Here is a 25,691-nt window from a genome sequence, read left to right on the forward strand (position 1 = left end):
AATTTAGAACCCTGTAAGGTGTGTATATTAAATATTTAGATATTTCCCTGCAATGTGAATTACTTTGTTTATCAACATTAAACTTAATTTGCCATTGTGTCATCCATTTACCTTCCTCTGAATTTCAGCACAATCCTCTCTGGTCTTGACTAACCTGAATAACTTTTTGTCATCTGCAAATTTTGCTACCTTACTGTTGGCATTCTATCACACACAAAAACAGACTGACTATCTGAATATTTAAGGGAATGTGGTACAATTTATGTGAGGAACAATATGAGCTGGAAGTCAGATCCCAACCTCCCATCCTACTAATGCTGTAAATGAGTTAATGTATAGGACTCTTTACAAGTTTTCTTACCTGTCTCTGGCTGTGAACATCTAAGTTTTGATTGGATAGCAGCCAGAGTACATTAGCATATAGTATCTGATCACGGAATAGAGTACAGCTACTGAGACTTAGTAAGTGATTGAAGCCTGAGAGCTCTGCCCTCAAAGAATCTCTTCATTCAGATGACACTACATCAGTTTCATCCACATAAGGCGTTAAGGAGGTAAGATTGCCATAGAAGTTCTAACTGGTGGTTGACTAAGAGGATTGCTTTTAAAAAAAAAAAACAGAAGGATACAAACTTATTTGCCATAAAGTAAAATTTAGATTTTGTAAAGTTGATATACTCCAGTAAGAAGATAAACAAATAGCAATCAAAATAATTTGAAAGCCACCGTGCAATTCAATTACTAGAAGTTTTGCAAGTATTTCAGTCCATACCAACACCTAATTGTACAAACATGGTTCTCTGCAACTGTCTTCTATGCTGTATTAACCAGCCATCGTTTGTCATTCACTGAATTTTAAAGTAATGTTTAATTATGCTTTTTTTTTTTTGGCAAGCCAATATAAAAGGAAAATGCTCCACTATAAATTGTGAATGATTAATTCTTATGAAGAAAGGAATTAAAAATCAATTTTCAAGCCAGTTCATTTTGAAAAATAATTGAAAAAAGATTTGGAATGTCTTTCTGAATTATATAACAGGTCATTTAATATTCCAGGGTAATTTGTTTCATAAATTCAACACAGCTTTCCAATGCAACTTACATTTTAGATTGTCTGTTCTAATGTTACTGTCCCTGTCTGCAGCGGTGACTATATTAGCCCTCATGGTGTAATATGAGAGTATATGAAGACCTGATGTTTTCTATAGCCTTATGTATGTTCTATGTAGTAAAGCAGCTTTTCCTGGAATAAGATCATTCTGATAACATCTTTTCAGGAGCAAAAATGACTTAGTTGCCTAGTAAGAATTAAATTGCCAATTCAGATCACTAAGCAATTAATGTTAAATCCCAAGTGTCATGTTTAGTGTCTTTCTGCATGCATTTTGCTCTGAATATCTGATCACAGTACTCTGCAATTCCCTTATTGTTTTACCATTGATATGTTCTGATTTACTTATTGGGAAGTAATACTTTGAATATACTGTTTATGGTACCTTTCATCCATGGATCTCAACATGGTTTACAAATGTTCACTGAGCCCCATAACAATCCTGTGAAGTATTATCAGACTAAACTGAGGCACCTCTCCAAGATCTTGTCACTTGCATAGCCAATAATAATAATAAAATAATGGCTCCCAGTTCCCTATTCCAGTTACTGGACAAACTGCCTAATACATTATGATGCTATATATGTTATATATTTGACCACTCAGCACGCTGCATCTGATCCTTAGCTGGTGTAAATCAAAGTAACTCCACTGAAGATCCAGCTGATACTTTTCAGATTTACCTTCTCTCTCAGAAATAATAATGATTTCACTCAAGAAAAAAAGAACTTTTTTATGCGTGTGCACACTGCTGTTGTAGTGCTATGCTTAGCTGATACTGAAATTATGACTGGAAAGCATAAGGAATGACATGTGAAGTGTATGGGATGCCCACAATAATTTTTAACTAACATACCAAATTTTCTTCCGTTTGTCTGCTAGTTGAGATAGGAAAATGCATGAAGCCTGCCCAGTTCCATCCCTTTTTGTAACTGATGGGGTCTCAGAGGTGCGTGCAATTTTTGAAATGACCGAGAACCATTTCAATTTAAATGACATAACTAGTGTGAAAAATCGGGACGGGGGTGGGGGGCAATAGGCGCCTATATAAGACAAAGTCCCAAATATCGGGACTGTCCCTATAAAATCGGGACATCTGGTCACCTAGCCATGACAGAGTCACCTATTGCACCTTACCTTTGTAATGCACAGTATGAGAAAATCCTATTGTGTAACCAACAAGAAAAAAGAGGCCTTAGCAAGTGCTGAGCTTCTCAGTCATTTTGGCTCTGAAAATATAGGGCCTGATTCTGATCTCACTTACAAAGAGGTATGGGAGTGGAGTTACATGAACATAAATTTGGTCTAAACGGAGAATGAGCAAAACAAAACGGTCAATAAACTCTTGGTGTGCTTTCAGTTAATGATGTCTCCTTCAGATCACATTCTATCTCTAAGCTATATTTTCCATTGCTTTGTCTGCTTGCAAAACTTTTAATGGAACAAGTTTTTCTGGCAGAAGAACACTGATTTTTATCTTTAATGGGCAGCCTCTCTATCGTTTAGCTTCAGGAAACAGGTTCCTCATTGTAAACTGCCTGAGAGTGGTGACAGCTAGTTAACTTCAAAAGAAGGCAGTGGAGATTTGCTTGCTAAGTTTGGGAAGGAATTCAGAAATGCTGAAAGCTGCAGATGATATTATGGACCAGGAGGACTCTACTTCTCAAAGTGGAGAAATGACAAGCTGGGATATCAATGACATCAAACTGCCTCAGGTACGTGTGTTTGTTTTAGAAGGTATTTTAGAAGTTCAGCCAATCATGGAATACCTTCTGAAACATCCATATTTTATCATCTTTCCTTGTTTGCCACTTTCCTGGTATCCCTGGTGTAGATGGCAAAATGAGACATTTTGTTGAACAGCTAGAAAATTATTCAGTAAAACACTTAAGCATTCATACATTTATCCTTGAATTATACACCTGAAAGAGCTGTGTTAGAAGTAATAGTGATACTATAGTTTCACTAGCTTTCTAGTTCACTAGTTGGATGATGCAGCTATTCAATATTTTATTTTGTCCTCTCTCTTGAATGTCTTATTTACTGCATATCATTCAAATGTGCTTTGAACACACAATTATTAATTTTTTCATGGGTGTAGTAGGACTATAATATGAGTGCTGCACAAACACTAGTGAATTTTTTTAACAACAGTGAGGCGAGTGGATGGTATTTTATCCCATTTTACAGATGGTACCTGAGGCACAGAGATTAAGGTCAAAAGTGCCCAGTAACTTTGGGTGTCCAATTTGCGATACCTACGATTTAATTTTTCAGAGTACTTTGCATTATATAGCATTTTATATTTTCAAAAAGCACAGATGCCACTGCTTTCAGTTGCAGATGTGAGTTCTTAACACTTCTGCAAATCAGAGCCCAGATTCAAGCTACGTACCCAGAAACTTTGCAGCCTTAAAGTTCTTTTAATGTAGTTTTGTATGTGTGTAGTTTTTTAGGTTTTTTTAAAAAGCAAACTGAAAAAAGTGAAACTCCAGTAAGTGGCAACATCTTGACACTAACATGGGTCATCAGCACTGTTGGAACATTTAGACCCAAGCCTCTGCAACTTGAGCTAACAGAGTAACAGAGGACACTAGCTGGTTGTCATCCTGTATGTGGACCAGCTACTAGTAGGGCATGAGATGCACACTTTGGCTGGAGGTATAAGAGATATGTGTTGACAGCTGATGAATGGTGACCCCCAAGCTCTTTATCCCAGTCCCAGTTTCCCTCCTCATGCTCCCCTTCTGAGTCCCAATCTTCCACTATATCAGCATCAAGTCTCGATCTCCCTTCCTGAGCTTCTCATCCTGATATTCGCTAGGCTCCTTGACCCTGATATTCGCTAGGCTCCTTGACCCAGTCTCCTTATCAAGCCAACTCAGTCCCTCACACACGCAACCTCAACTCCTCATCCAATCTGTCTCCCCACCTTGGCTCTCACTCACAATCACCCTCCCTACCCAGGCTCCTTGTCTCAGTGCCCCTTCCACACCAAAGACTCCTTGTCCAAATCTACTGCCGCCACTGGACCTCCTCCTGTAGGTCCGTCTCTTGTCCCATCTGCATTCGAATCAGGCAGATTTGACCTCCACACTGCCTAGGAGCCAGCAGATGGAGCACAGAGAGCATAGAAGAAATGGTCTCCCTGTTCTCAGTTCCCAAGCCTGGAGCCACAGCAGCTCCCAGCAGCTGGAAGCAGTGATTTCTGGGAGATTATTTATCAGCCATTGGATTCCTGGGCTGGAACATGCACAGTGCAGATTAAATCTTCAGAGAATTTAGCTGCCAAACTCTAACAAGTCTCTACTGAGCATGTGTGAACTGAGTAGAGCTGGCCATAACTCAGGATTTTCAGTTCCCAAAAATTTTTGGTATTTTGCAATTTGTTTTTTGTTCTGAACTGAATCAAAAACAATTATACCAAATTCTTTTTGCATCCACAAAACCTGAAAACTTTCATTTTGGAAGCACCGAACCATAATACTTCCAAAATTAAATATGTGAAATTGACATTCTTGTCAGTTTCACTGCTGTTAGCAGCAGAATCTCACTTTTATTCAGCAGCTATCTGGGCTCGCAGGGTCTGCTGGTCCAGGGCAGCACCACCATGTAGATTGTCACAGTGCTGGGGACCCCAGGGATTCCAGATTCCTGGGCCAGTTGGCACCCTGGCTACCTACTCAGATGTCCGATAGACCAGGGAGCCAGCTGGCCTGGGAATCTGAAAACCTTGGGCCCCCCAGCATGAAGTTGTCTGTATGGAAGAGCTGCCCAGCGGCAGCCATGAACACTGGAAGCCTGACGCAGGACTTTCAGGTACCCAATTCTGCAGCAGGCAGCCTGGAAGACCTGAGAACTTATCTACACAATATATAATTCACAAAAAGCTGGGGTATAAATCCACCCCAAATGAGCCTGCGGCACACTAAGTGTCCATATGAACCCTGCTACTGCACACTAAAAGTTCTATAGTGAGCTTTGACATACCTGACTTTGAAACAGGAATAGATTAACTTACCTTGAGTGGGGTTCACAGGGCTTCCAGGCTCTGAATCTGCTAGCTGAGCTGTCTCTAGAGTCAGGGCACCTTGAAACCTGCCATGATGGGGTTGTCCTAGATCCCGAGCTGGAGCTCAGGCTTGCAGAGTTCTATGCTTCCTGCTCCAAGGCAGAGAGATGGGCAGTGCTGCTGCAAATGGGGGGAGCATAACAGCCCTGAGAGCTCCAGCTGGGGGTGCTAGGCTTAGGGCTTCTGGGCTTTTGTGATTGGGGCTTTTGGAGCTGCCAGGCTCTCTGTGGAAAGGGGAGCCTGGAAACCCTGCAATCCCCAGCACAGGGCAGTCTGCATGGTGGGGCTGCCCCAGAACATGGGTTCCCCAGCAGCCAGCCAGGAAACCAGGTTTTGAGTAAAGTTTCATCAAATCTGTAATAGATTCAGTGAAATGTTTTGCTCTGCTGAGCTGATTAAACTCAGATTTCTCAGAAAATTTCTGTCCAGGTCTAGAATCAAGATTTTTCAAAGGAACAGAACTTGTCAAACTTGGGTAGTTTTTCACAGGGATGGCAAGGAAATATCCCTGATGCTAGTCTCTCACAATAGATCTCCCAGCCAGTGCAAATTAGCAAGGTGCTTCTGTACTGCTTTCGTGGATCTCAGTCTCCTTTGACCTTTTCTCCTTTCTTTGCTTTCATTATGCTCAAGAAAAGAAAACAGTGCTTTGCTGAGACTAGTTCATGTTGTCACCAATCTATTTCCCATTAAGGCATCAGAGTGTTTGTTTGGTTCTTTATAACCTATTTACATTTCCTTCTTTTACTAACTGTAGCCATTGTCTGGCTGGCCCCTTGCTAAAATGTCATTCTGTTTGTGTAGTTTTATATGTGTTGGTTACAATATAGATTTTGGCTCAACCGCTAATAGAAAAATAAGGTCTGACTGAAATGCTGTATTGGGGGGGGGGCTAACCCAAACCCAAACCGAACGCTTGTCTCCACTTCCAAACTTTGCAGCACAGGCCCATCTTTAATGATAGTAATGGTGAAGTAGGCCCTGGAGCATACAAGAAATTAACCAGCTAGTAATTGCTGGTTTGATGGCAGTGTAGGGTACTTCATTTAAAGTAGGTGGCTTAAAGTCACTTGCCACCTCACCTTCCACTCTGGAGGCTGCTTTGCACCTGGCTGGGCCTTGGAATGAGTTAGAGCAGCCTGAAGGCCAAAGGGCTGTTCTGGCAGGTGGTCAGATCATTGGAGCAAAGGGGAACTGTAGCACAGTCCCTTTCCCCAGCCATCCCCCAAGCCTATACTGAAGGAATCCTCCTGTTACTGGCTAGTCTGGATTTGGGCCTGCTACACACTGCCAGAGTGACAAGGATCTAGCCTATTGTCCTCATATTGAGAAACTACTTTCTTTCCTTGGCTAAAATGTGGCATTCTTTGGGTTCTTAACAGGATGTGAAACAAACAGATTGGTTTCAGGAATGGCCAGATTCCTATGTAAAGCATATCTATAGCTCGGATGATAAAAATGCTCAGAGGCACCTGAGTAGCTGGGCAATGAGAAACACCAATAACCACAACTCTCGCATCTTAAAAAAGTCCTGCCTTGGGGTAGTGGTCTGCGGCAATGACTGCTCAGCTGCAGATGGGAGGAAGATATATCTGAGACCAGCCATATGTGATAAAGCCAGGCAAAAACAGCAACGTAAGTATGGCTATGTGGAAATGGCAACACCTGCCCTGGTTCTCTTATTAATACCCTAGTTAATAAATTATTATAATATCATAGAAATTAGAGATGGAAAAGACTAATTGCATCATCCAGTCCTTCCCACTGCCATTGCAACAGTATTCCCTATTATTAAATACAACTTGCATATTTCAAGAGAATTCTAATGAGTACTGATTCCTTTTTATTTTTACTGATTTGGCTTCTCAAAACTTTCTTTTGCAGCCTGGCTAGTCTTAAAAATCAGCATATACTGTCTATTTTGCTTTAGCTAAGGCTTGATATCCAGCTTGGTACGATGAGTTCCTAATATATTAATCTGCACAGGAACCTCACTTAAAGGTGAGGAAATATTTTTACTTAAAGGTGACCTCCAAAGGAAAAAAAAATGAGTTGATTTTTTTATGATGCAGAAATAATATTTTTCTAAAGAAAAAGTATTTGGGTTTTTTTACTTGTGTCGGTGTTAGAAATTCAGCCCGTCTATGCTGGAAGACTCTATGATGACTGGAAAATTGCTGAAAACGTGACAGCACAAAAGCTGAGTGATCAAAACTTGAGTAATTGAGAAGGGAAGAGATTTTTAGCTAGACTTGTTAAAATTCTTTATGATTGTTTGGTTTTGTTAACCGTGACTAATGAACATTTTGTATAAAGGAAGATTTTGTTAAAGACTTCAGTTAAAGTTAGACTTGGAAGGATTAAATTTTATTGGTAAATGTCAGTAAACATTAATATCACAGTGCACATATTAATTGACAAAAAAATCCTTCCATAATAATCAAAACTTACAGATAGGCAAAGTAAGAAAAATGATGGTTGAGAACTTACTAGAGTTTGGTTTAAGGATATTTACTTAGCATATTTTTACATGTGATGTTATCCCCCTGATAATTTTGCACAACTGTGAAAATTTAAATCAATTAAAAAAAAATGTAAGTGCTTAAAAATAAACATTTATATTATCCACTGAAATTTATTAAAAAAAAAAAAATCAAATTCTGCCTAATCTAGTTGAAGTGTTGGAGTCCATAATAAACATCCCTGAGCTCTCACGTAGGTCCCACAGCCAAACCAGGGTAGATCAGACTTGAAATTCCTGATATTTCAAAATAGAGCTGGTTGAAATTTGGCATTTCCATTCCTCAGGAAATTCTGGCATTTCAAAATTTCCTTTCATCCCAAATCGCAATGAAAAGTTAACATTTCTAAATTTCCCACAAAACAGAATTGCCAAAATAATTGGTTACAGAACTATCTAAATGACCTGATCGAAACTTTTTGTTTTGATAAGGTTGAAGTACTTTGTTTCAACTTTATCATTCAGAATATATTATATTAGTTGAAATGATAAAGTTGAAACAAGGCACTTGAATGCACAGTTAACCTGTGGAACTTATTGCCAGGGGATGTTGTGAAGGCCAAACTATAACAGGGTTCCAAAAAAGAACTAGATAAGTTCATGGAGGATAGGTCTATTAGCCAAGATGGTCAGGGATGCAACCCCATGCTCTGAATGTCCCTGGCTCTGTTTGCCAGAATCTGGGAGTGGATCCAAGGGATCACTCGATAATTGCCTGTTCTGTTCATTCCCTCTGACGTACCTGGCATTGGCCACTGTTGGAAGACAGGATACTGGGCTAGATGGACCATTGATCTGACCGAGTGTGGCGGTTCTTATGATAATTTTTCATTGGACCTTTTGATGAAATTGGTGCAGTTTGGCAAAATGTTTATTGTATTGAATCAGCATTTTCCAGTGGAAAACGTCTATCAAAATTTTTTTAACCAGGCCTACTTCTAAGTTGAAAAACAATCAGAAGACCAAAACCCTTATTGCCCAGTCTTTCAGCCCTTTTTTTATACTTCAATAAAAAAACCAAACTAAGTGCAAAAAAGTACACTTTTTAAAAATATCCTTTGCAGGTCACCTTGAACTATAAAACAGGAGAAAGGTCATTCTTTGCCAGTGTTTGATTTTCTATATGTATGAAAGGATTTTTTGCACAGCTCTACTCAATGCATCTTTTGAGCACACAAGCACCATAAGGTAACAATCCACTCCAAATGAACCATTCTCACAGATTGGATTCATCTGACTGCTAGATCCCCTGCACAGATGCAAATGTATCCTCCTATCCTTGTTACAGGGAAATGCTGTCCAAACTGCAGTGGACCTTTAAAGCTTATTTCCTGTCGAGGCCATGGTGGGTACCCTGTCACCAACTTCTGGAGGCATGAAGGGCCATTCATATTTTTTCAGGTTGGTGTAAAACAGTTTTATCCAGACCAATTTAAAAAGGTATTGAATCAAATTAGCTAAAGACATTTATTTGTCCTACCTAATAAGAATCCTATATTATCATTACTTTGTAATGCATCATACCTATGAGGGCAAGTCTACACTGCAACTGGGAGTGTGCTTCCCAGCCCGGGTAGACAGACATGGCCTAGATCTGCTTGAGCCAGTGCACTAAAAATAACAGTGTAGATGTTATGATACAGGTGTCAGCACAGCCTAGCCACTCGAGTATGGGCCGGGGGGGTGGGGAGGGGAGGGTTGTGTGTCAGACAGGCTTGTACTTAACATCCACACTGCTATTTTTAGTGTGCTAGCTAGAGCAGGGAGGGAGATGCTCTCCCAGCTGCAGTGCAGACATAGTCTAAAGTATAGGACAAAGCCCTGACCCTTACAGCTTCAGAAATGCTATTTTGCTGTTATGTCCTTCCCAGAATGCACCATCCAGGAATAAGGATTTCTTAGGGTACATCTACACTACAGGGGGGAGTCGATTTAAGATACGCAAATTCAGCTACGTGAATAGCGTAGCTGAATTCGACGTATCGCAGCCGACTTACCCCGTTGTGAGGACGGCGGCAAAATCGACTTCTGCGGCTTTCTGTCGGCGGCGCTTACTACCACCTCCGCTGGTGGAGTAAGAGCGCCGATTCGGGGATCGATTGTCGCGTCCCGTCGGGGGGTCGATTTCTACCCGCCGATTCAGGCGGGTAGTATAGACCTAGCCTGAGAGCAGTAAGGAGTCATACTTAAGCATGTGTCTGTGGTAGCCCATCATATATACACTATACTTCTTTAGCATTTAGTACCAATTGCCCCAACAGTTAGATAATGGGCCAGATCTTGACTGGTATAAACAGATTTTTTTTTTAAAGCTTTACTATGACCCTTTTGGAAATTTGGAAGGGGGGTTGTTTTGGTTTTTTGTAAGTACTGATACTCCCATTACCATAGTTTTTGAGCACCTCACAATGTTTAACATATTTGTCCTGACAACACTACCCTGTGTGGCAAGGTAGTGCTATTATCCATATTTTACAGATGGGGAATTGAGGCACAGAGAAGCTAAGTGACTTGCCTAAGGTCGCAGAGGAAAACTGCGGCAGAATAGGGAATTGAACCCATGTCTCTTAAGTCCAAGGCTAAGTTCTGGACTCTCCTCCAGGTCTTTGCACTTCCTGGGGACCTGGCCAAACATATTTCATTTTAATAACTAACACATTGTATTTACAAACATGCTTATATCAAGTTAATTCTCAAAGAAATAGAGGTGGAAATTAATTTTCTGATTAATCATACCATATATATATATACACACACACACACACACACACACACACACACACACAGAGATTCTTAGTTTTGAAAGATGTGTGTGTTAAGAAGCAACAAAGAGTCCCGTGGCACCTTATAACCTAACAGATGTATTGGAGCACAAGCTTTCATGAGTGAATACCCACTTCGTCAGACGCATGTCATTCATTAAAGAACTAATGGAACTGGCTTCTCTCACACATTACAGAGAGGGAAGTTTCCCCACACACCTTAGCTCTGACTGGCAGCAACCCTGCAAGTCCGGGCTCCATTGAGAAGATCCCTAGCTGTAAATGTTGTGCAATGATTTTGTGATTTCTGCAAATGTCCATCATCAGCAGACCACCCTATTCCGTTTTGCTGAGTTGAATATACCATGTGAGGTGAAAGGCTCTAACCCACTGGGCCACGCAGCCCATACGTGGATTTTAAATACGTACCTTAAGTGCTGAACTCCTAAAGTTACTGCTTGGGCTCTGTTTTTAACTTGAACTTACCCCATTCCTTTTTAAAGTCTAAGGGGGCCCATGATCATCCCAGGCCAGAAACAAAACTAGAAGCAGAAGCAAGAAGATCAATACAGAAATCACAGACAGCTGTTTCTCCCACCTCTCCAAGACTAAAAAGATGCCGGGAGGTTGAGGTAACTTTTATTATGAATATACAAAATACAGAGGGCTCAACAGTTTCTTGTCCTATGTGCCATGCTGCTCAGGTTACCTGGACCTTGGGTGTGGGAGTCAGCAACCTTGGCTTGCCTACCACTGAATAAACACTATGGCCAGATTTTCCCCTCCCTTAGAAAAGCCCACAGGAGAGGAGACATCTGTCACTGCAGCTTTCCCCTCAGAACTCTCTCCAGATTGTTGTGTTGTGGGGACTCTCACCCTGCAGAATGAGCTGGAGTTTTATCAAAATAACCTGCAAATCCCCATGATGTGTAGATATCAAGGATTCACTACAGGCATAGGATTATCCATGTGTAGGCTGTGCAGTAGCTCCAGGTTCCCTTCCACCACCATCTAGCTGCCATACTACTCCAAATGGGAGTTGTACTGCCAGACATTCCCCACTTGCTATGTAGGTCCTACCAATGATGTCGAAGGGCCATCACAGAAAAGTTAATGCCGCCTTAGCTTGAGTTCAGTTTCTATGAATTCCGCACGGTTGGTGAGGGATAATGTGCATCCTTCATGCTTAGTCCTTTCTAGGCCCCTTCCCACATGAGCATTTCTAGACCCATGGAGAGTTCTCCACAGAGCCAAGAGGAGGATGATACAGAGATGGCTTTTCCCTGTCCTGACTGTGAGGAAAGGGTGAGAATCACACGGACAGAGGGTAGCATCCATGCACAGATCTCATGACTAATCCAGCCCCAAGTAAGGAAATCAGGTTGGTCAGCAGAGCTATCCCTGGTGTGAATTTATCAGCATTCTTTGAGAGAGGTCACATTACAGGTACTTTTATATCACAAGTACCCAGCTGCATCTGCCGTTTGGTGGACGGAAGACAGTGACACTTACCACAGGTTGGTGCGCTTGATATTGAGGCTTCTTCTGGCTGCTGAAGGAAGGTATTAATGATTTTCAGAGGGGGCTAACTACCCACCGATCTCTCTGTTCTGTGTGAATGTGTGGGGAATCATAGAATCCTTGAAGGTCCAAGGAATGAGTCAAAGATAGAACAGCAGAGGCAGGGCTGGCTCCAGCATTTCTGCCGCCCCAAGCAAAAAAAAAAAAAAAAGAGCCGCCGATCGGTGGCAGCAGTTCAGCGGCAGGTCCTTCGCTCCGAGAGGGAGTGAGGGACCTGCCGCCCCCGAATTGCCGCAGGTGCCGCCCCTCTCCCTTGGCCGCCCCATGCACCTGCTTGTTAAGCTGGTGCCTGGAACCGGCTCTGAGCGGAGGTTAAACCAACCAGAATGAAACAACAATGTGGAAGATCTAAGTGACTTTTAGTGAAAATATGCTGGGAGGGTGTGAGAAAGTGGAGCTCAAGAGTGATTCTCCGTGGGAGATACTGACTTCTGAGGAACCAGGTAGCGAATACATGATGCATTGCTATGGCAGCTAATGTCTGATACAAGAACAAGGGGACCTGAACTTTTGAAAAAGCCAATGAGCCAACAGCTATTCTCATATGGTTTCAAGTCTGTCCTTATTTGCATAGGTGCAGTTCTTCCCCCATGTAACAAGATTGGGTCCCCTTTGCCATTTTTCCTGTGTGCCTGATTCTGATATTCTAATTCAGGCAAAACTCCCATTGTCCACTTCTCAATTCTTCTCCCATTAAAGTCAATGAGAGTTTGCGCCCAAGACTCCATAAATACATGTTGTTTGGGATAGATCCTCAGCTGGTGTAAATCAGTATAACTGCTCCAATTATAATTTGGCTCAGTTTCTCTCAAGCTCATTTATTTCTCAGCTTTTTCTTTCCCTGAAATCATGATCCCTTGTTACAGATTGATAATTCCCACAACAACTAGTTGTGGGTCACAGAAGATTTTGACTGCAGATGAAGAAGAATTTGCTGAAGCAGAAAAAACTCTCAAATAATAGGTCTTATTATATCATGCCTGGAAGGAGAACCATAGACAATATATGATCTAGAAATAGAATAATTTTCAATAGACTGTTTTCAAACTTTTCCATATGGCATCAGCTGGTCTTTAACTAAGGCAGGGCTGGGCCCTAAAGAATGTACAGTCAGTGGAATTTCTTCATACAGATAGTTCCAGAATATGTGAAGGGAATTTTACTGCGGCTGGGTCCATCTAGTCATAACGTTGCAATAATTAAAAGGATGCAAAAGTAAAATGACAAAGAACAGAGGACTGTAAGCACTAATCATTAAATGTACATAAAAAGAAGGTGTTCTGCAAGGAATTAAACCTTGTAAAATTATAATCCAATAATTAGAGTATTTAAAGAGATTGCAAAATACCCAGAAACTATGCTTAGCAGAATACTTCCAGTGTGCTGCGCCTTCATTGAATGAAACTGACATTCGTGAAGCTCTGAATTTTAAAGAAATAAAAATGTCAACTGAAAATAAAGGGAAATACTTTTACAAATGTCTGAAGAATCATTTATTGGAGTAAAAAAAATCAACTTAAAATGTAACAACCATTAAAAAAAAAAACCATCCTATCCAATTGCAGCAAATCTCCACAGAAATAAGTAAATTATCCTCTGTGATAGTAAATCTATTAAAACAGCAATTTCATTAATGAGTATTATTTCGATAGACTCTAGTATTCACTTCAAGGTACATTTTCTAGTAAGCCTTTGGAAGGACTTTGGAGGCTGAACTATCTGTGAGACTTATATGGCCCCCATCAGCATAGCATCTGAGCACTCCACCTTTAATATATTTATTTTCACAACACCCATATAGTACTATTATCTCCATTTTACAGACAGGGCAGAGTGATTGTGTGACTTGCCCAAGGTTACACGGGAAGTCTGTGTCAGAGAAGAGAACCCAAGTCTTAAAAGTCCCAGACTAGCAGGGCCGGCTCCAGGCACCAGCTTGCCAAGCAGGTGCTTGGGGCGGCCACTCCGGAGAGGGACGGCACGTCCAGCTATTCGGCGGCAATTCGGCGGACAGTCCCTCACTCCCGCTCGGAGCAAAGGACCTCCCGCTGAATTGCCGCCACAGATCGCGATTGCGGCTTTTTTTTTTTGGGCGCCGCTTGGGGCGGCAAAAACCCTGGAGCCGGCCCTGCAGACTATCATCTGAAAACCAGGGCCATCCTTCTTCTTTCTCTGAACTATGACTTTCCTTTGCTGTTTATCATTTGGGGCCCCAACCGTGCTCCTCTATTATGAAGAAACAGACACAAATTCAAAGGAAGAGACACCAGACTTGGATGGGTTTCTTTCCATTTTAAATTTCTCTTATACTGTACCATCAGCCTACTAAGATTCACCATTACGATGCACAACATTAACATAATGCAAGGAGAGAAGAAATATTAACTCAGATACCTTTGGTACTCTGACTAGATCTGTTTTATTGTTTACATTAAGAGTATTAATTGGTCTGGGTTAGTTATAAGGGTTTCTTTTTCTTTTTTGTTTGTTTTGTTGAGTTAATTATTAAATTTTATTTTTCTTTCTTAAGTCCCTGACAGGTGAGATGCAAAGTCAAGAAGCTTGGCCTTTACTTCTTTCCAATCAGGAAAACTACGTATCACCCTGTAGTTTTAATGGACATTTAATAGACAAAAACCCTCAAGAGCAAATAATAAATAACTGTTTGTCTCTTGCTAAAAACTATGGTTTTGGAAGATCCCCTTACCTAACAGAACACTCTCAGGACATAGGATCTAACAAATACTATGAGAAGTGCAAAGAAATTGGCAGCAGGGAGCATGACAGCAGAGACCTGTCTGGACCTTCTGTGTGCAATGTGTATACTGACTATGAAGAGCCACAACCCTGGAATAAGAACACTACCCTAGAAAGGAATCCATGTACTGACAAGTGTTGCAATGGTTCTACTTTATCTTTGGCTGATCTGCATTGTGAAATTGTTTCTTCACAAAACTGTATGGTCTCCAGTATCCAACATGTTCCCAATATACCACCTACAACAAAGGCTGGCTACCATCCTTCCAGGCCTAACCCAGGCCTGTCTGGAGATGATTTTTATGAAGGGAAATTGCATGTGAATTACAACAGCAGCTACATCCCTTCCTCTTTCTACCATCTCTCTTCGGAGGATCCCTACCTCATTATGAATTCTGCACATCACCATCAACAGCCTTCGCCACTCACGAAAGGAAACGAATGGGACTTTGAAGAAGAAAGAAAATACACCAATCTGGATTACTGCAACAATGAAATGATTTTTAGTCTCTATCCTTTACGATGATCGTGTTTATCATTTCCCCTCTTCCCTGTACCTGTAAAAGTGGGCCTGATTCTCTGCTCTGTGTAACGTGGATGTAAAATGCTACCTTTCTGATTGGGCAGCCTTCTACCCCTCACTCTACATGGGCATAAAAGACTGTGCAGGGGGTAGATAAGCAGTCTTAGGGAGCACAGCCACCCTGCACCTCCCTGCAGGCCTCTCATCTCCCCTGTGCAGCAGGACAGGGGAGCCATAATCAATACCAGTTCATTTTATCCCCTACATCATTCCCTGGGGTGTATCTACTCCCTGTTTGTGGACATGTCCATTCATGGAGCCTCACTGATCTCTCCTGTCACCCTTGAATTGTTCTTAACCTTAGCCATTTTATTTTTGCAAAACATGCCCTACTTTTAGTTTAAGGCTGCAACAGTCCTTGAATATGTATGTCCCTTATTCTACTCCACATTTAAATTATGCAAACTTGATTTTAATGAGAGCTATCAGAGGGCACCACTCATGAAAAATCAAGCCAAGTATGTAGGTGCCTAAATATGGGTTTTGCTGCCTACCGTTAGGTGACCAACTTTGAAAATTTTGGCAAATTTCTTTAAACTTCCCTTGGAGCATGTATCTTTTCAGCAGCTATATAATCTCTGTTGCTCTTTGGATTCCGTTTCACTGTTCTCCATTCCACAGCAAAGTGTACAGTATTTCAAAGCTCTGGACAAAGTTGGAACTTAGCAGTAATCACTAGAAGAGACTGCTCTGGACCCAGATACTCTGAGGAAGTTCAGATCTAGATCCACATTTCATGGCTGGCTCCTATTAATATAATGGGCTGAACCAAAACCCTGGATCCAAACACTCTTGGGTTTTGGGATCCAGATCCAAACTTTGTAGTTTGAGCTCATCTCTACTCTCTAGTCTTCCAAGCAATGCCCTGACAATATGTTATGATGTGAGATGCCATAAAGTTTTTATTGGTACTAGCCTGGGTCAAGAATATTACAAAATAAGTGGCAGTAAACATGTTATAGTACTCCACACCATGAAATACTTGGTGTCTGTCAAACAGGTTCAGTCTAATCATTTGTCTTTTGTTTGCATGTTTCCTTTCATTAGATTCTCTCTGCCTTTTCTACTGTGAGGTACTTTAGTTGCTATGGAAATGATACCATCAGCAGTAAGGGTGGAGTTTAGTGACATTTACAAGAGCAGGATAAAGTATATTTATAGAATGTTTCAAAATGTATATTGTAGTTTGTGAAATATAAGGGTCTGCAGCAGCTTTCATGACCACGTATGTTGTATAAATCTAATATATATCCCAGTGTGGTAGTCATCTTTTTAGGTGTTGGCTAATTCAGCAACCTCCCTACTTAGTCTGTCACCCATTATCACCCCAACATATAATTTGGCAATTTTATTTTTATTATTCATCAAGTCTACTGAAGATTTCTATGCTAAGTTTCATTAATGACAATAGCCACATTTATATTCAATAAGATAAAATATTTAAGACGGGTTATAAACCCTCCTGCTTCAGACATAAGCCAACAACTAATTGATGAGGGTGAGGAAGGAGCTCTCTCTCTCGAGCTGGTTATTCTATAACTGTTTCTGCCGGAAATCTTCTTCAAAAGCTTCTAGTGCAGGTCCTTGCCAGAGACAGAATACTGGGCTAAAAGAACCACTGGTCTGATGCTGTATTGCAGTTCCTGTGTTCTTTGCCAGATCCTCTAAATTTGCTTAGTCGGTAGTACTACTGTTACTATAGCTAATACTTGGTATTGATACAGTGCCTTCCATCTGATGTTTTCAGAATGCATCACAATATTAAAGACTTGGATTTCAGAAGATGCCTGAAGGGAAGTATTATTAACCCTATTTTACAGATGAGGAAACTGAGGCACGGAGTAGTGAAGTGATTCTCCTAAAGTCACACAAAGTCTGCTCAGATCTGCAAGCTCCCAGTCCCAAGCCATTCACTCAGCCTTTCCATACTTCTAGGCTGGCAATCACACCACTTTCAGTATGATCAGTACCTGGGAGCATTACGCTGCCAACTTTGCAATTACTTGGCTCATGGTCTGGAAATATGAGTCCCTTGGGTGAGCCTTGTAAAGCACCATTTAATAGTGACATATGTTGCAAAAAGAAACGTACATTTCCTTGGCCAACTACCTCAGAGTTAGTTGCAAGTAAATTTAAATTTGCCCACACTTGTAGGGGTCCAGTGGTGAAAATGGGAGCAAAATCTATGTTTGTCCTGCAGCTAGAACAAAACATACTAAATGTTAAAATTGGTCTGACAATAGAAATAGAGGCAGCATGAAGAGACCTGCTTGGATTACATTCACCAGGGAACATCACAGCACAAGCCCTCTGCAACTTACTGCTTTTTACAGAAAATTGTTTTAAAGATGCCAGCGATGGCTACATTGTTAGTAAATACAGGCAGCAGAAATACAAGGAGGTGAGGGACATGGGTGTTTTTCAGGGACAATGCTAGGTTCCAGCTTACTGAGTGCTCCTAAGATCAAAGCACTGAGCTACAGAACTACTATTTAAGCTTTACTAAGCATGGTTATGTTGCAAGAATGCTCTCTCGGTGCTGAAATCTCATAGTCTTATCCAAGAATGCGTTGGACTCAGTATAATACATAGGATGGATTCTTGGGGTGCAGTCTCTTCTTTGGTTGCTCCAAAGCAAGTTCTGGTCAGGACTATACAGGGGCTGTTCTAAGGATATTACAGACACCATCTCTACTGCCACAACAGTGTGTCACATGTTGCATACAGTCAGACTGACTATCTTATAGATGCACAAATCTTTCACAACTTTTTAATCTTACGCAGCATTTAAAGATGAGACCCTAGGGACCAATTTGTTAGAGGGAATCACTCTATTGTAAGTACTTACATGACCCCTACTACCATAGTACGAGTGCCTCATAATCTTTAATATATTTATCCTCAGGATACCTCTGTGAGGTAAAAGTTCCATTATCCCCATTATTTACATGGGGAACTGAGGCACAGAGCGACTAAAGCCTCGATCCACAAAGGGACTTTGACATCAGGAGTGGCCCTTGCCATTTTCCCAGTCAGCTGAGGGGGAAAAATTACACATCCTGCCAATCAGAGTGGAGCATAACAAAAAAAAAAAAAAAAAAAAGGCAGAGTGGCAAAGCAGCTGAACACCCCCTGCAAGTTAGCACCCAGGGCATCCACCCCTAGAATCAGCCCCGCTTGACATGGGGACACTGAGCACTGTGACACCTAACTTTTAGGCCCCTTGAAAAATCACTGGACTCCACAGTGCCTGAGTTAGGTGCCTAGTCTGTACAATGCCTGGGGGGAGCGAGACAATTCACAAAAGCCAGCATGCTAGGCTGAGAGCCATCTAAAATACCCAATGAGAGCTGCTGACCAGAGAGGTGCATTCTAAACCCTGCCCCTCTCACAGAGCTAGGTGCCTAAGTCTGGGCTGCAGGGAGGCACCTGTCTCAGTTTGCAGTCCAGGAACAGGAACTCTTGCCTATGTTGTCATTTCCCTTATAACTTTTAGCTCAGGGGTTAGAGCACTCACCCAGTAGGTGGGAGATCCAGGTTCAATTCTTCCCTCACCTGATGTGTGGAAAGGATTTGAACAGGCATCTCCCATACCTCTTAGCACTGAGCTATGGGATATGCTGACATCCATGAAAGCTATTTCACTGTAGATACATCATTAAATAGTCATTGGAGCAGGGGCACTGGACCCTGCCTCTCCCCTCTCTCAGGCGGTGCCCTAACCCCCAGGCTACAGAGTCATTCTCTCTCTCTCTCCCTGGCCCAGCGAACACACCTACCAGATCAGGCCATGAAACACCATAGGCAGGTTTGAAGAACCTACTAAGCCTTAGGGTGAGATATGCATTCAGATGCCTAGAGTGAGGCAGCAGAGAGCATGCCCGGAGGCAGACATGTAGGCACCTAAGGGACTTTTACAACCAAAATTTAGGCTCCAAGTGAGTTTAGGCTTATACAGAGTTAGGCAGCAGCTGAGCAGGAGTTTTGTGGATCCCATGAGAGCCTAAAACTGGGACTTGGGTACCTAAATCTGGAGTTTAGGCACCTAAGTCCCTTTGTGGATCCAGGCCTAAGTAACTTGCCCAAGGTCACACAGGAAGTCTGTGGCAGAAGAGGGATGTGACTCCCACATCCCAAGCTAACACTCTAATACCTGGAACATCCTTTACCTGATATCTATTTTGCACCTGAAAACAATTGCTAATGCAGCTGGATGCAATCAGGTGATTGGATTTCTAAATATTGCCCTGTGGAACGGCCACAGAGGCTGCAAACTGCAGTTGATTCTGGAGACAAAAATTACAGGCTGCTTTTAAAATTTGATCCTAAATGCATTTCTGAAATTTTTGGAAAATAAAAATAAAAATGTATGTATCAATTTGCTGCTGATGAAAGGGAGTTAAGAGCCCCAGGTGTATTCTGTCACAGCTATTCTCACACTGTGGGTTGTTAGACTTGCTGGAGTCTGGGGCTGAAGCAGAAGCCTGAGGGCTTCAAACCGGGGCAGTGGGGCTCAGGCTCTCCCTTCCCTGCCCCCTAGGGTCATCTAGTAATTTTTGTTGTCAGGAGGAGGTCACAGTGCAATGAAGTTTGAGAACCACTGCTCTATCATGTAGCTTGATCAAAGCATTTTACTCATCATGGCCTTTGAAAGCCTGGCTATTTCCATTGCTCCTGCAAATTGTGCTAACCATCAGTTCACGTGGTGGTTTGTCTTTTAGGTAATTGTGCACAGGGGATCAGCATAGGACCATCAAATGTATTTCACTTGTGACTGCAAGAAAAGTTTAAAGTGATCCACATGGAATGTTTCAGAAGCGAAAGTGACTGGCTCCAAAAGGAATACTAGCTAGTTCTTCGTAGGTGGGAGGATGGTGACTGGAATGTGGGATTTGGAGGGAGGCAAAGGAAGGTTGCATAGTTTTTTAAAGTGGAAAGGACTGGAAAGTCTAAGTAATTGAAGTATAATAATCATTTGAAGCAAAGAAGAGATGGGCTTTTATTGCATCACCCAAGAACATTCTGAGTGGTTAAGAGCCTGATCTTGCAAGATGCTGAGCACTCTAGCCCTGAGTCAGCAAAGCACTTAAGCAGCTGGTTAACTCTACAGAATTTCAAGAACTGCTGCAGACCCCAAGTACCATAAATCTTTCTTGCAAAAAGACATCTTACCAAGGGCAATCAAATAACATTGAATTATCAAATTACTCATTCTAATAGTTCATTGGTCAGAAAGACACAAGCAGGCCACTTTGCCTCATGACAGTGCAGGTGCCATTGCCTGTGGCATCTCTTTGTAGAACCATGTGTGATATGAATGTTGGCAACTCTTCCAAAACCAAACCATTGTATAACATCAGTACCTGACAGTTACTGACTTGATCTATTCCTTGCAGTAAGTGTCCTAAAGTGCACTTTCTGCACTGAATATGAAGGAATGTGGGTTTTCATTGCTTCATTTATTACTAACTGAGGAAAAAGTGGTTGTGTTAAAGAGTTTGAAGGGTTTGTTTTAGTTGATCCTGGTTTTCGTTTCTCAGAACCAATTACATTATAAGCCAACTCACCATTATGTGTATTACTTGGTACAGTAATTGTATCATAAACAACATTAAGTCTAATGTAGCTGAGGCTTGCCCAATGTACTTGTTTCTCTGAAGACAACTAGTCATAAATAAAGTTATCTATACCATCAGGAATTTCCACTCACTGCCCATAACTTTTTTTATTTTAACTAAAACTGTTAGGCAAGGGGCCAATCCCACAACATCCTGGAAGTCTGCAATACATTTGCAATGAAGAGCAGGTTCCTCAGATTCCATATACATGAAGAACAGTACCATGTCAACCCTGAAGTGGTGGTTGAGGCCAGAAGCACCGTGCAGTGAACTGCTGACCTTGTGTGAATCTACAACGAATATTGTAAGTGTAAATGTCTTTGCACACCATTAAGAGATGATCAAATGTTTCTCTCTGCAACTTCTCCCCAGGTATTTGTGGAGATGGAGGCAGCTTTGTTGGCCCCTGCAATCATATGCATATTCAGGTAGTCCCCAGACACATTAAATGGACAGCTGCTATGTGTGAACAACTGTGACTTAACAAAATGTCTATTAATGTACAATAGTGTGTCATTAAAATTTTTAAAGCTTATAGGTTTCTCCTATAACCATTTCCCAAACCCCAGACACAGTAAGGTCAGGGGAAGAGTAGGGGAGAACTCTAGGCCAAAGAACCCTGTGAGGCTAGAACCCCAGTAACTATCTTTTGTGGGTGGAGGAGCCTGGTTCCCTGGGAGATAAAACTCCCCAACTGAGATCAGCAGAAGCAGCACTGAGTGAAATGGTCATTACACACCCATTGCCTCAGGACCTCTCTGACAGCAGCACCCCAAGCTGGCTGTTTGCTGAGGGGAAGGAGGTGGGTGGAGGGCTGAGAAGGAGGCTGGAGGACACTGTAGGGAAGAGGCAGGAGACAGGGGGAGATTGATTGGTTTGAGGAAATCACTGAACTCTGACTAGGTATGGGTAAGTCTTCAATGGCAGGTGTCAGTGAGGGCTAGAAAGAACGTGAGTGTATGGGTACATATTAGGTAAAACCTGGGATGAATAATCAGGGCCTGATTTAAGTGGGTATAAAAAAAAATCAAGTCAATGGAGTTACACCAATTTACAGCAGCTAAAGTTCTGGCCCTATAATTCTGTTACAGATCCCCAACTATGTACACTTCAGCACAGCCTCCCACCTCATTCTGAGGTACCTCATTTTCCCCAAAGTAGGTGCTGCTGATACCTCTACACTTCAAATTGCCTGTCACCTCAGCACCCCGTCCTGTGTCCTGTCTGGCAGGAGATGTCTCTGGAGGAATGGAAGCTCCAGGCCCCTCCTTTCAGGAGCTGATGTCAGCAGGGAGGAAGGACAGGAAGAGGAGCAGAACTGACCTGCTTGTCCCAGGCTGGGGGAATATTTTGTGGGTCCAAATGATGACTCTCTCTCTCTTTCTGCAGAGTCCATTTGTTCAGCCAACATTCTCCAAGGTATTCAGCATTTGAATGCAGGAGCCAGGTCAAGTTGCAATGATCCACAGAGAAGTGTGGGCCATGCGTAGGTGATACACATTGGTTCCCCGCTGGTGTGGGGTTTGCAAGCCCCAGCAGAGCATGCTGGAACAGCAAACAGCAGTAGGATTAAAAAAAAAAAACCAACCACACACACCCCTCTAGGGGCTATATCTAAATTGTAGAGAGAAGTAAATCAACAAAACAAAGAAAAACTTGCTGAAGCTAATTATTTGTATAAGCTTAATTAGCAGTCAGAAAGTTGCTCCGTGCTTGCCTGGCTGTGTGGGTTAGGTCACAGGAAAGGCAACACTCTTGGAAAAGGCAGGAAACCAGAGACTTGCACAGTTGACATGACCTCAGTTCTGCTTTTTGTTTTGATTTTAAAGCATTTTAATTAACAGTAGGTTTGTTGCTATTTTAACAGTGGGGTCCTGAGTCATAACAACCTTCAACTAAACTGAGCACACATACAAAACCCTAATCCAGGTAGCGTTAAAGTTGCTGCCACACAACAGTCTTCTTGAACCTTTCTGGTACATAGGACTCCAAACCCCTAAATGTTAGAAAACCAGGTGAGGCTGAGTTAAGGTCTCCCTCTCCACAAAAAAAATGTTAGTGCTACAAATAAAAAAACCCAAATCAAGTCTGCCCAATTAAGCATTGTTTCACACACAACCCAACCTTAACCTGGCTCTCTCCCAGACAGAATGCCAGCGTTCTAAAATCAGTCTTTTGGGAGTGGAGAATATTTCTGTTGCCATTTCCACATGGTCAGAGTGAAGATTGTGCTGTGTGTGAAGCAGCACCTTACCACAGCTTTTCCTAGTAAGAAATCTGGCCTTTTCTGTCACTCTGACATTCTTCCTTGAGCTTTGTAGGGAGATGTTCCTAGATCTCAAGGCCAGAAAGTAACACTGTGATCATCTAGTCTGACCACCTGTATAACACAGGCCAGAGAACTCCCCAGAAATAATTCCCAAAGGAGATCTTTTAGAAAAATATCCAATCTTGATTTTAAAATGGTCTGTGATGAAGAATCCACCACAACTCTTGTGAAATTGTTCCAGTGGTTAATTACACTCACTGTTAAAAATTCTCACCTTATTTACAATCTGAATTAATCTAGCTTCAAACTTCCAGTCATTGGATCCTGTTATACCATTCTCTGCTAGAGTGAAGAATCCTTTAGCAAATCGTTGTTCCCCATGTAGGCACTTTCAGATTGTAATTAATCTTCTCTTTGAGTCTAAAGGGTGGCTTATCACTGAACCATGTTTTCTAATCCTTTAATCATTATCTTGGCTCTTCTCTGAACCCTCTCCAATTTATCAAACATCCTTCTTGAACTTTGGACACGGTATTCCAGTAGCAGCCAGACCTGTTCCAACTACAGAGGTAAAATAACCTCTCTAGTCCTACTTGAGAGTCCCCTTTTTACAAATCCAAGAATTAAATTAGTGCTTTTGGCCACAGCATTGCTGTAACAGGGCACTCACCCTCTTGAGCACCTCTAAGCAGTGAGGTGCAGTATTATAGTCCTTTTCACACCCCTTGTGCCCCCTGAAGGCTGATCTTGGTAGGTCTTCAGTGGCTGGACCCTCCAGCAACATCACCAAGGCTGAATGAACTCTATTGGGGGTACCAAAGAGTGCAATAACTAAATGGTCTATTTTACATTGCTAACATCTTCAGCCCCAGCTCTGGGCCCTTAAAATTCAGCACTTTGTTCAGGTTCCCAGATAAGCCCTGTTCCCTTTTGGGGTTTACATAACTTTACCTGTGGGGGAACCCCAGACCCACCCACTATGCCAGGTTCTAACCCAGGGACCCTGCACACAGCAGCCATATACTGTTTAGTCCCATCCATCATTGTGATTTCCCTAGGCTCCTTCCTATCAAAGCCCTTATTTATAGTCCTGGCTCAGAAGGTCTCAGGTTCTTCTCTAGCACCAGACTACAGAGGCTCGCCCTTCTTCATTTCTCTGGTCCCAGCTAGGAACTGACCTACTAACTTCCTGAGCTACTTTTATTTGAGCCTACAGGGCTCTGATTGGCTGTTGCTAGCCCTTATGGCCCTTGGCCCAGGCCACTCCTAAAATGGCTGCTTTAGTGATGCCTCTCTAGGTAGGCCTAGAAGACCCAACTTTATTGCTCTCACCTTGCTGCTTCCTGAGGTGGAGTGTAGCGTAGTAGAGCAATAGGTCCTCTATCAGGGAGGCAGGAAGGCCTGGCACACCCCATCATTGTTGCACCAGGAACTCATGTTTAGCTGATTATCCACCATGACCCTCAAATCTTTTTCAGTCTCACTGCTTCTTGGGATAGAGTTCCCCCTCCCCAACCCTCCTGTAAGTATGGCTGACATTCTCTGATCCTAGATGTATATTATTTACACATATTAAAATGCATATTGTTTGCTTGCACCAAGTGACCCAGGCTGCTCTGTATCAGGAGCCTGTCTGCTTCCTTATTTATCCCTTCCACAGTGTTGTTGTTTTTTGTCACCTGCACACTTTATCAGTGATGATTTTATGTTTTTTTCCAGGTCATTAGTAAAAATATTAAATAGTGTAGGGCCGAGAACTGGTCTCTGCAGGACCCCACTGGGTTCAATGATGATTCTCCATTTACAGTTACATTTTGAGACCTATTTTCAGCTTTCAATCCATTTAATGTGTGCTATGATAATTTTATATCTTTCTAGTTTTTTAATCAAAATGTCATGTGGTTCCAAGTCAAATGCCTAATAGAAGTCTAAGAATATTATGTCAACACAATGCCCTTTATCAACCAAACTTGTACTCTCAGCAAAAACAACTTCGTTAGTTTGATCCATTTTCCATAAACCCATGCAGATTAGCATTAATTACATTACCGTCTTTTAATTCTTTATGAATCGAGTCCTGTATCAGCTGCTCCATTAGCTTGCATGGGATCAATGTCAGACTGACAGGTCTATAATTACCCAGATCAGCCTGTTTACCCTTTTTAAATATTGGCACAACATTAGCCTTCTTCCAATGTTCTGAAACTTTATGGTTTCCTAACATTTGGGGGGCTGAAGTTGTACCGTCCAGAAGGAGGTGGGGAGAAGGCAGTATTGAGCAGCAGTGATCTTAACTCCAGTGTTTCTTGTAAGTGAATACATATTTAGTACTTTCCTTATAACTCATTTCCTCCAGACCCCTGGATATTTTGCTATTGTCCTCTGAATACTTTCCTGTTTGTGGTAATCTTTCTGGG

At 41.9% G+C, this 25,691-nt stretch overlaps 1 protein-coding gene across 1 annotated transcript; it reads left to right on the forward strand.

Moving 5' to 3' along the window:
• The first annotated feature begins 486 nt into the window (after positions 1-486).
• On the forward strand, positions 487-17,110 carry GCM1 (glial cells missing transcription factor 1). Its single transcript, XM_054023641.1, has 6 exons — positions 487-554; positions 2,618-2,826; positions 6,566-6,818; positions 8,993-9,105; positions 10,970-11,098; positions 14,578-17,110. The coding sequence occupies exons 2-6, from the start codon at positions 2,728-2,730 to the stop codon at positions 15,328-15,330; spliced, it is 1,347 nt and encodes a 448-aa protein (XP_053879616.1). The 5' UTR covers positions 487-554; positions 2,618-2,727; the 3' UTR covers positions 15,331-17,110.
• Positions 17,111-25,691: the final 8,581 nt, after the last annotated feature.

Source organism: Malaclemys terrapin, chromosome 3 (assembly GCF_027887155.1).
Source record: "Malaclemys terrapin pileata isolate rMalTer1 chromosome 3, rMalTer1.hap1, whole genome shotgun sequence".
Lineage (NCBI taxonomy): Eukaryota > Metazoa > Chordata > Testudines > Emydidae > Malaclemys > Malaclemys terrapin.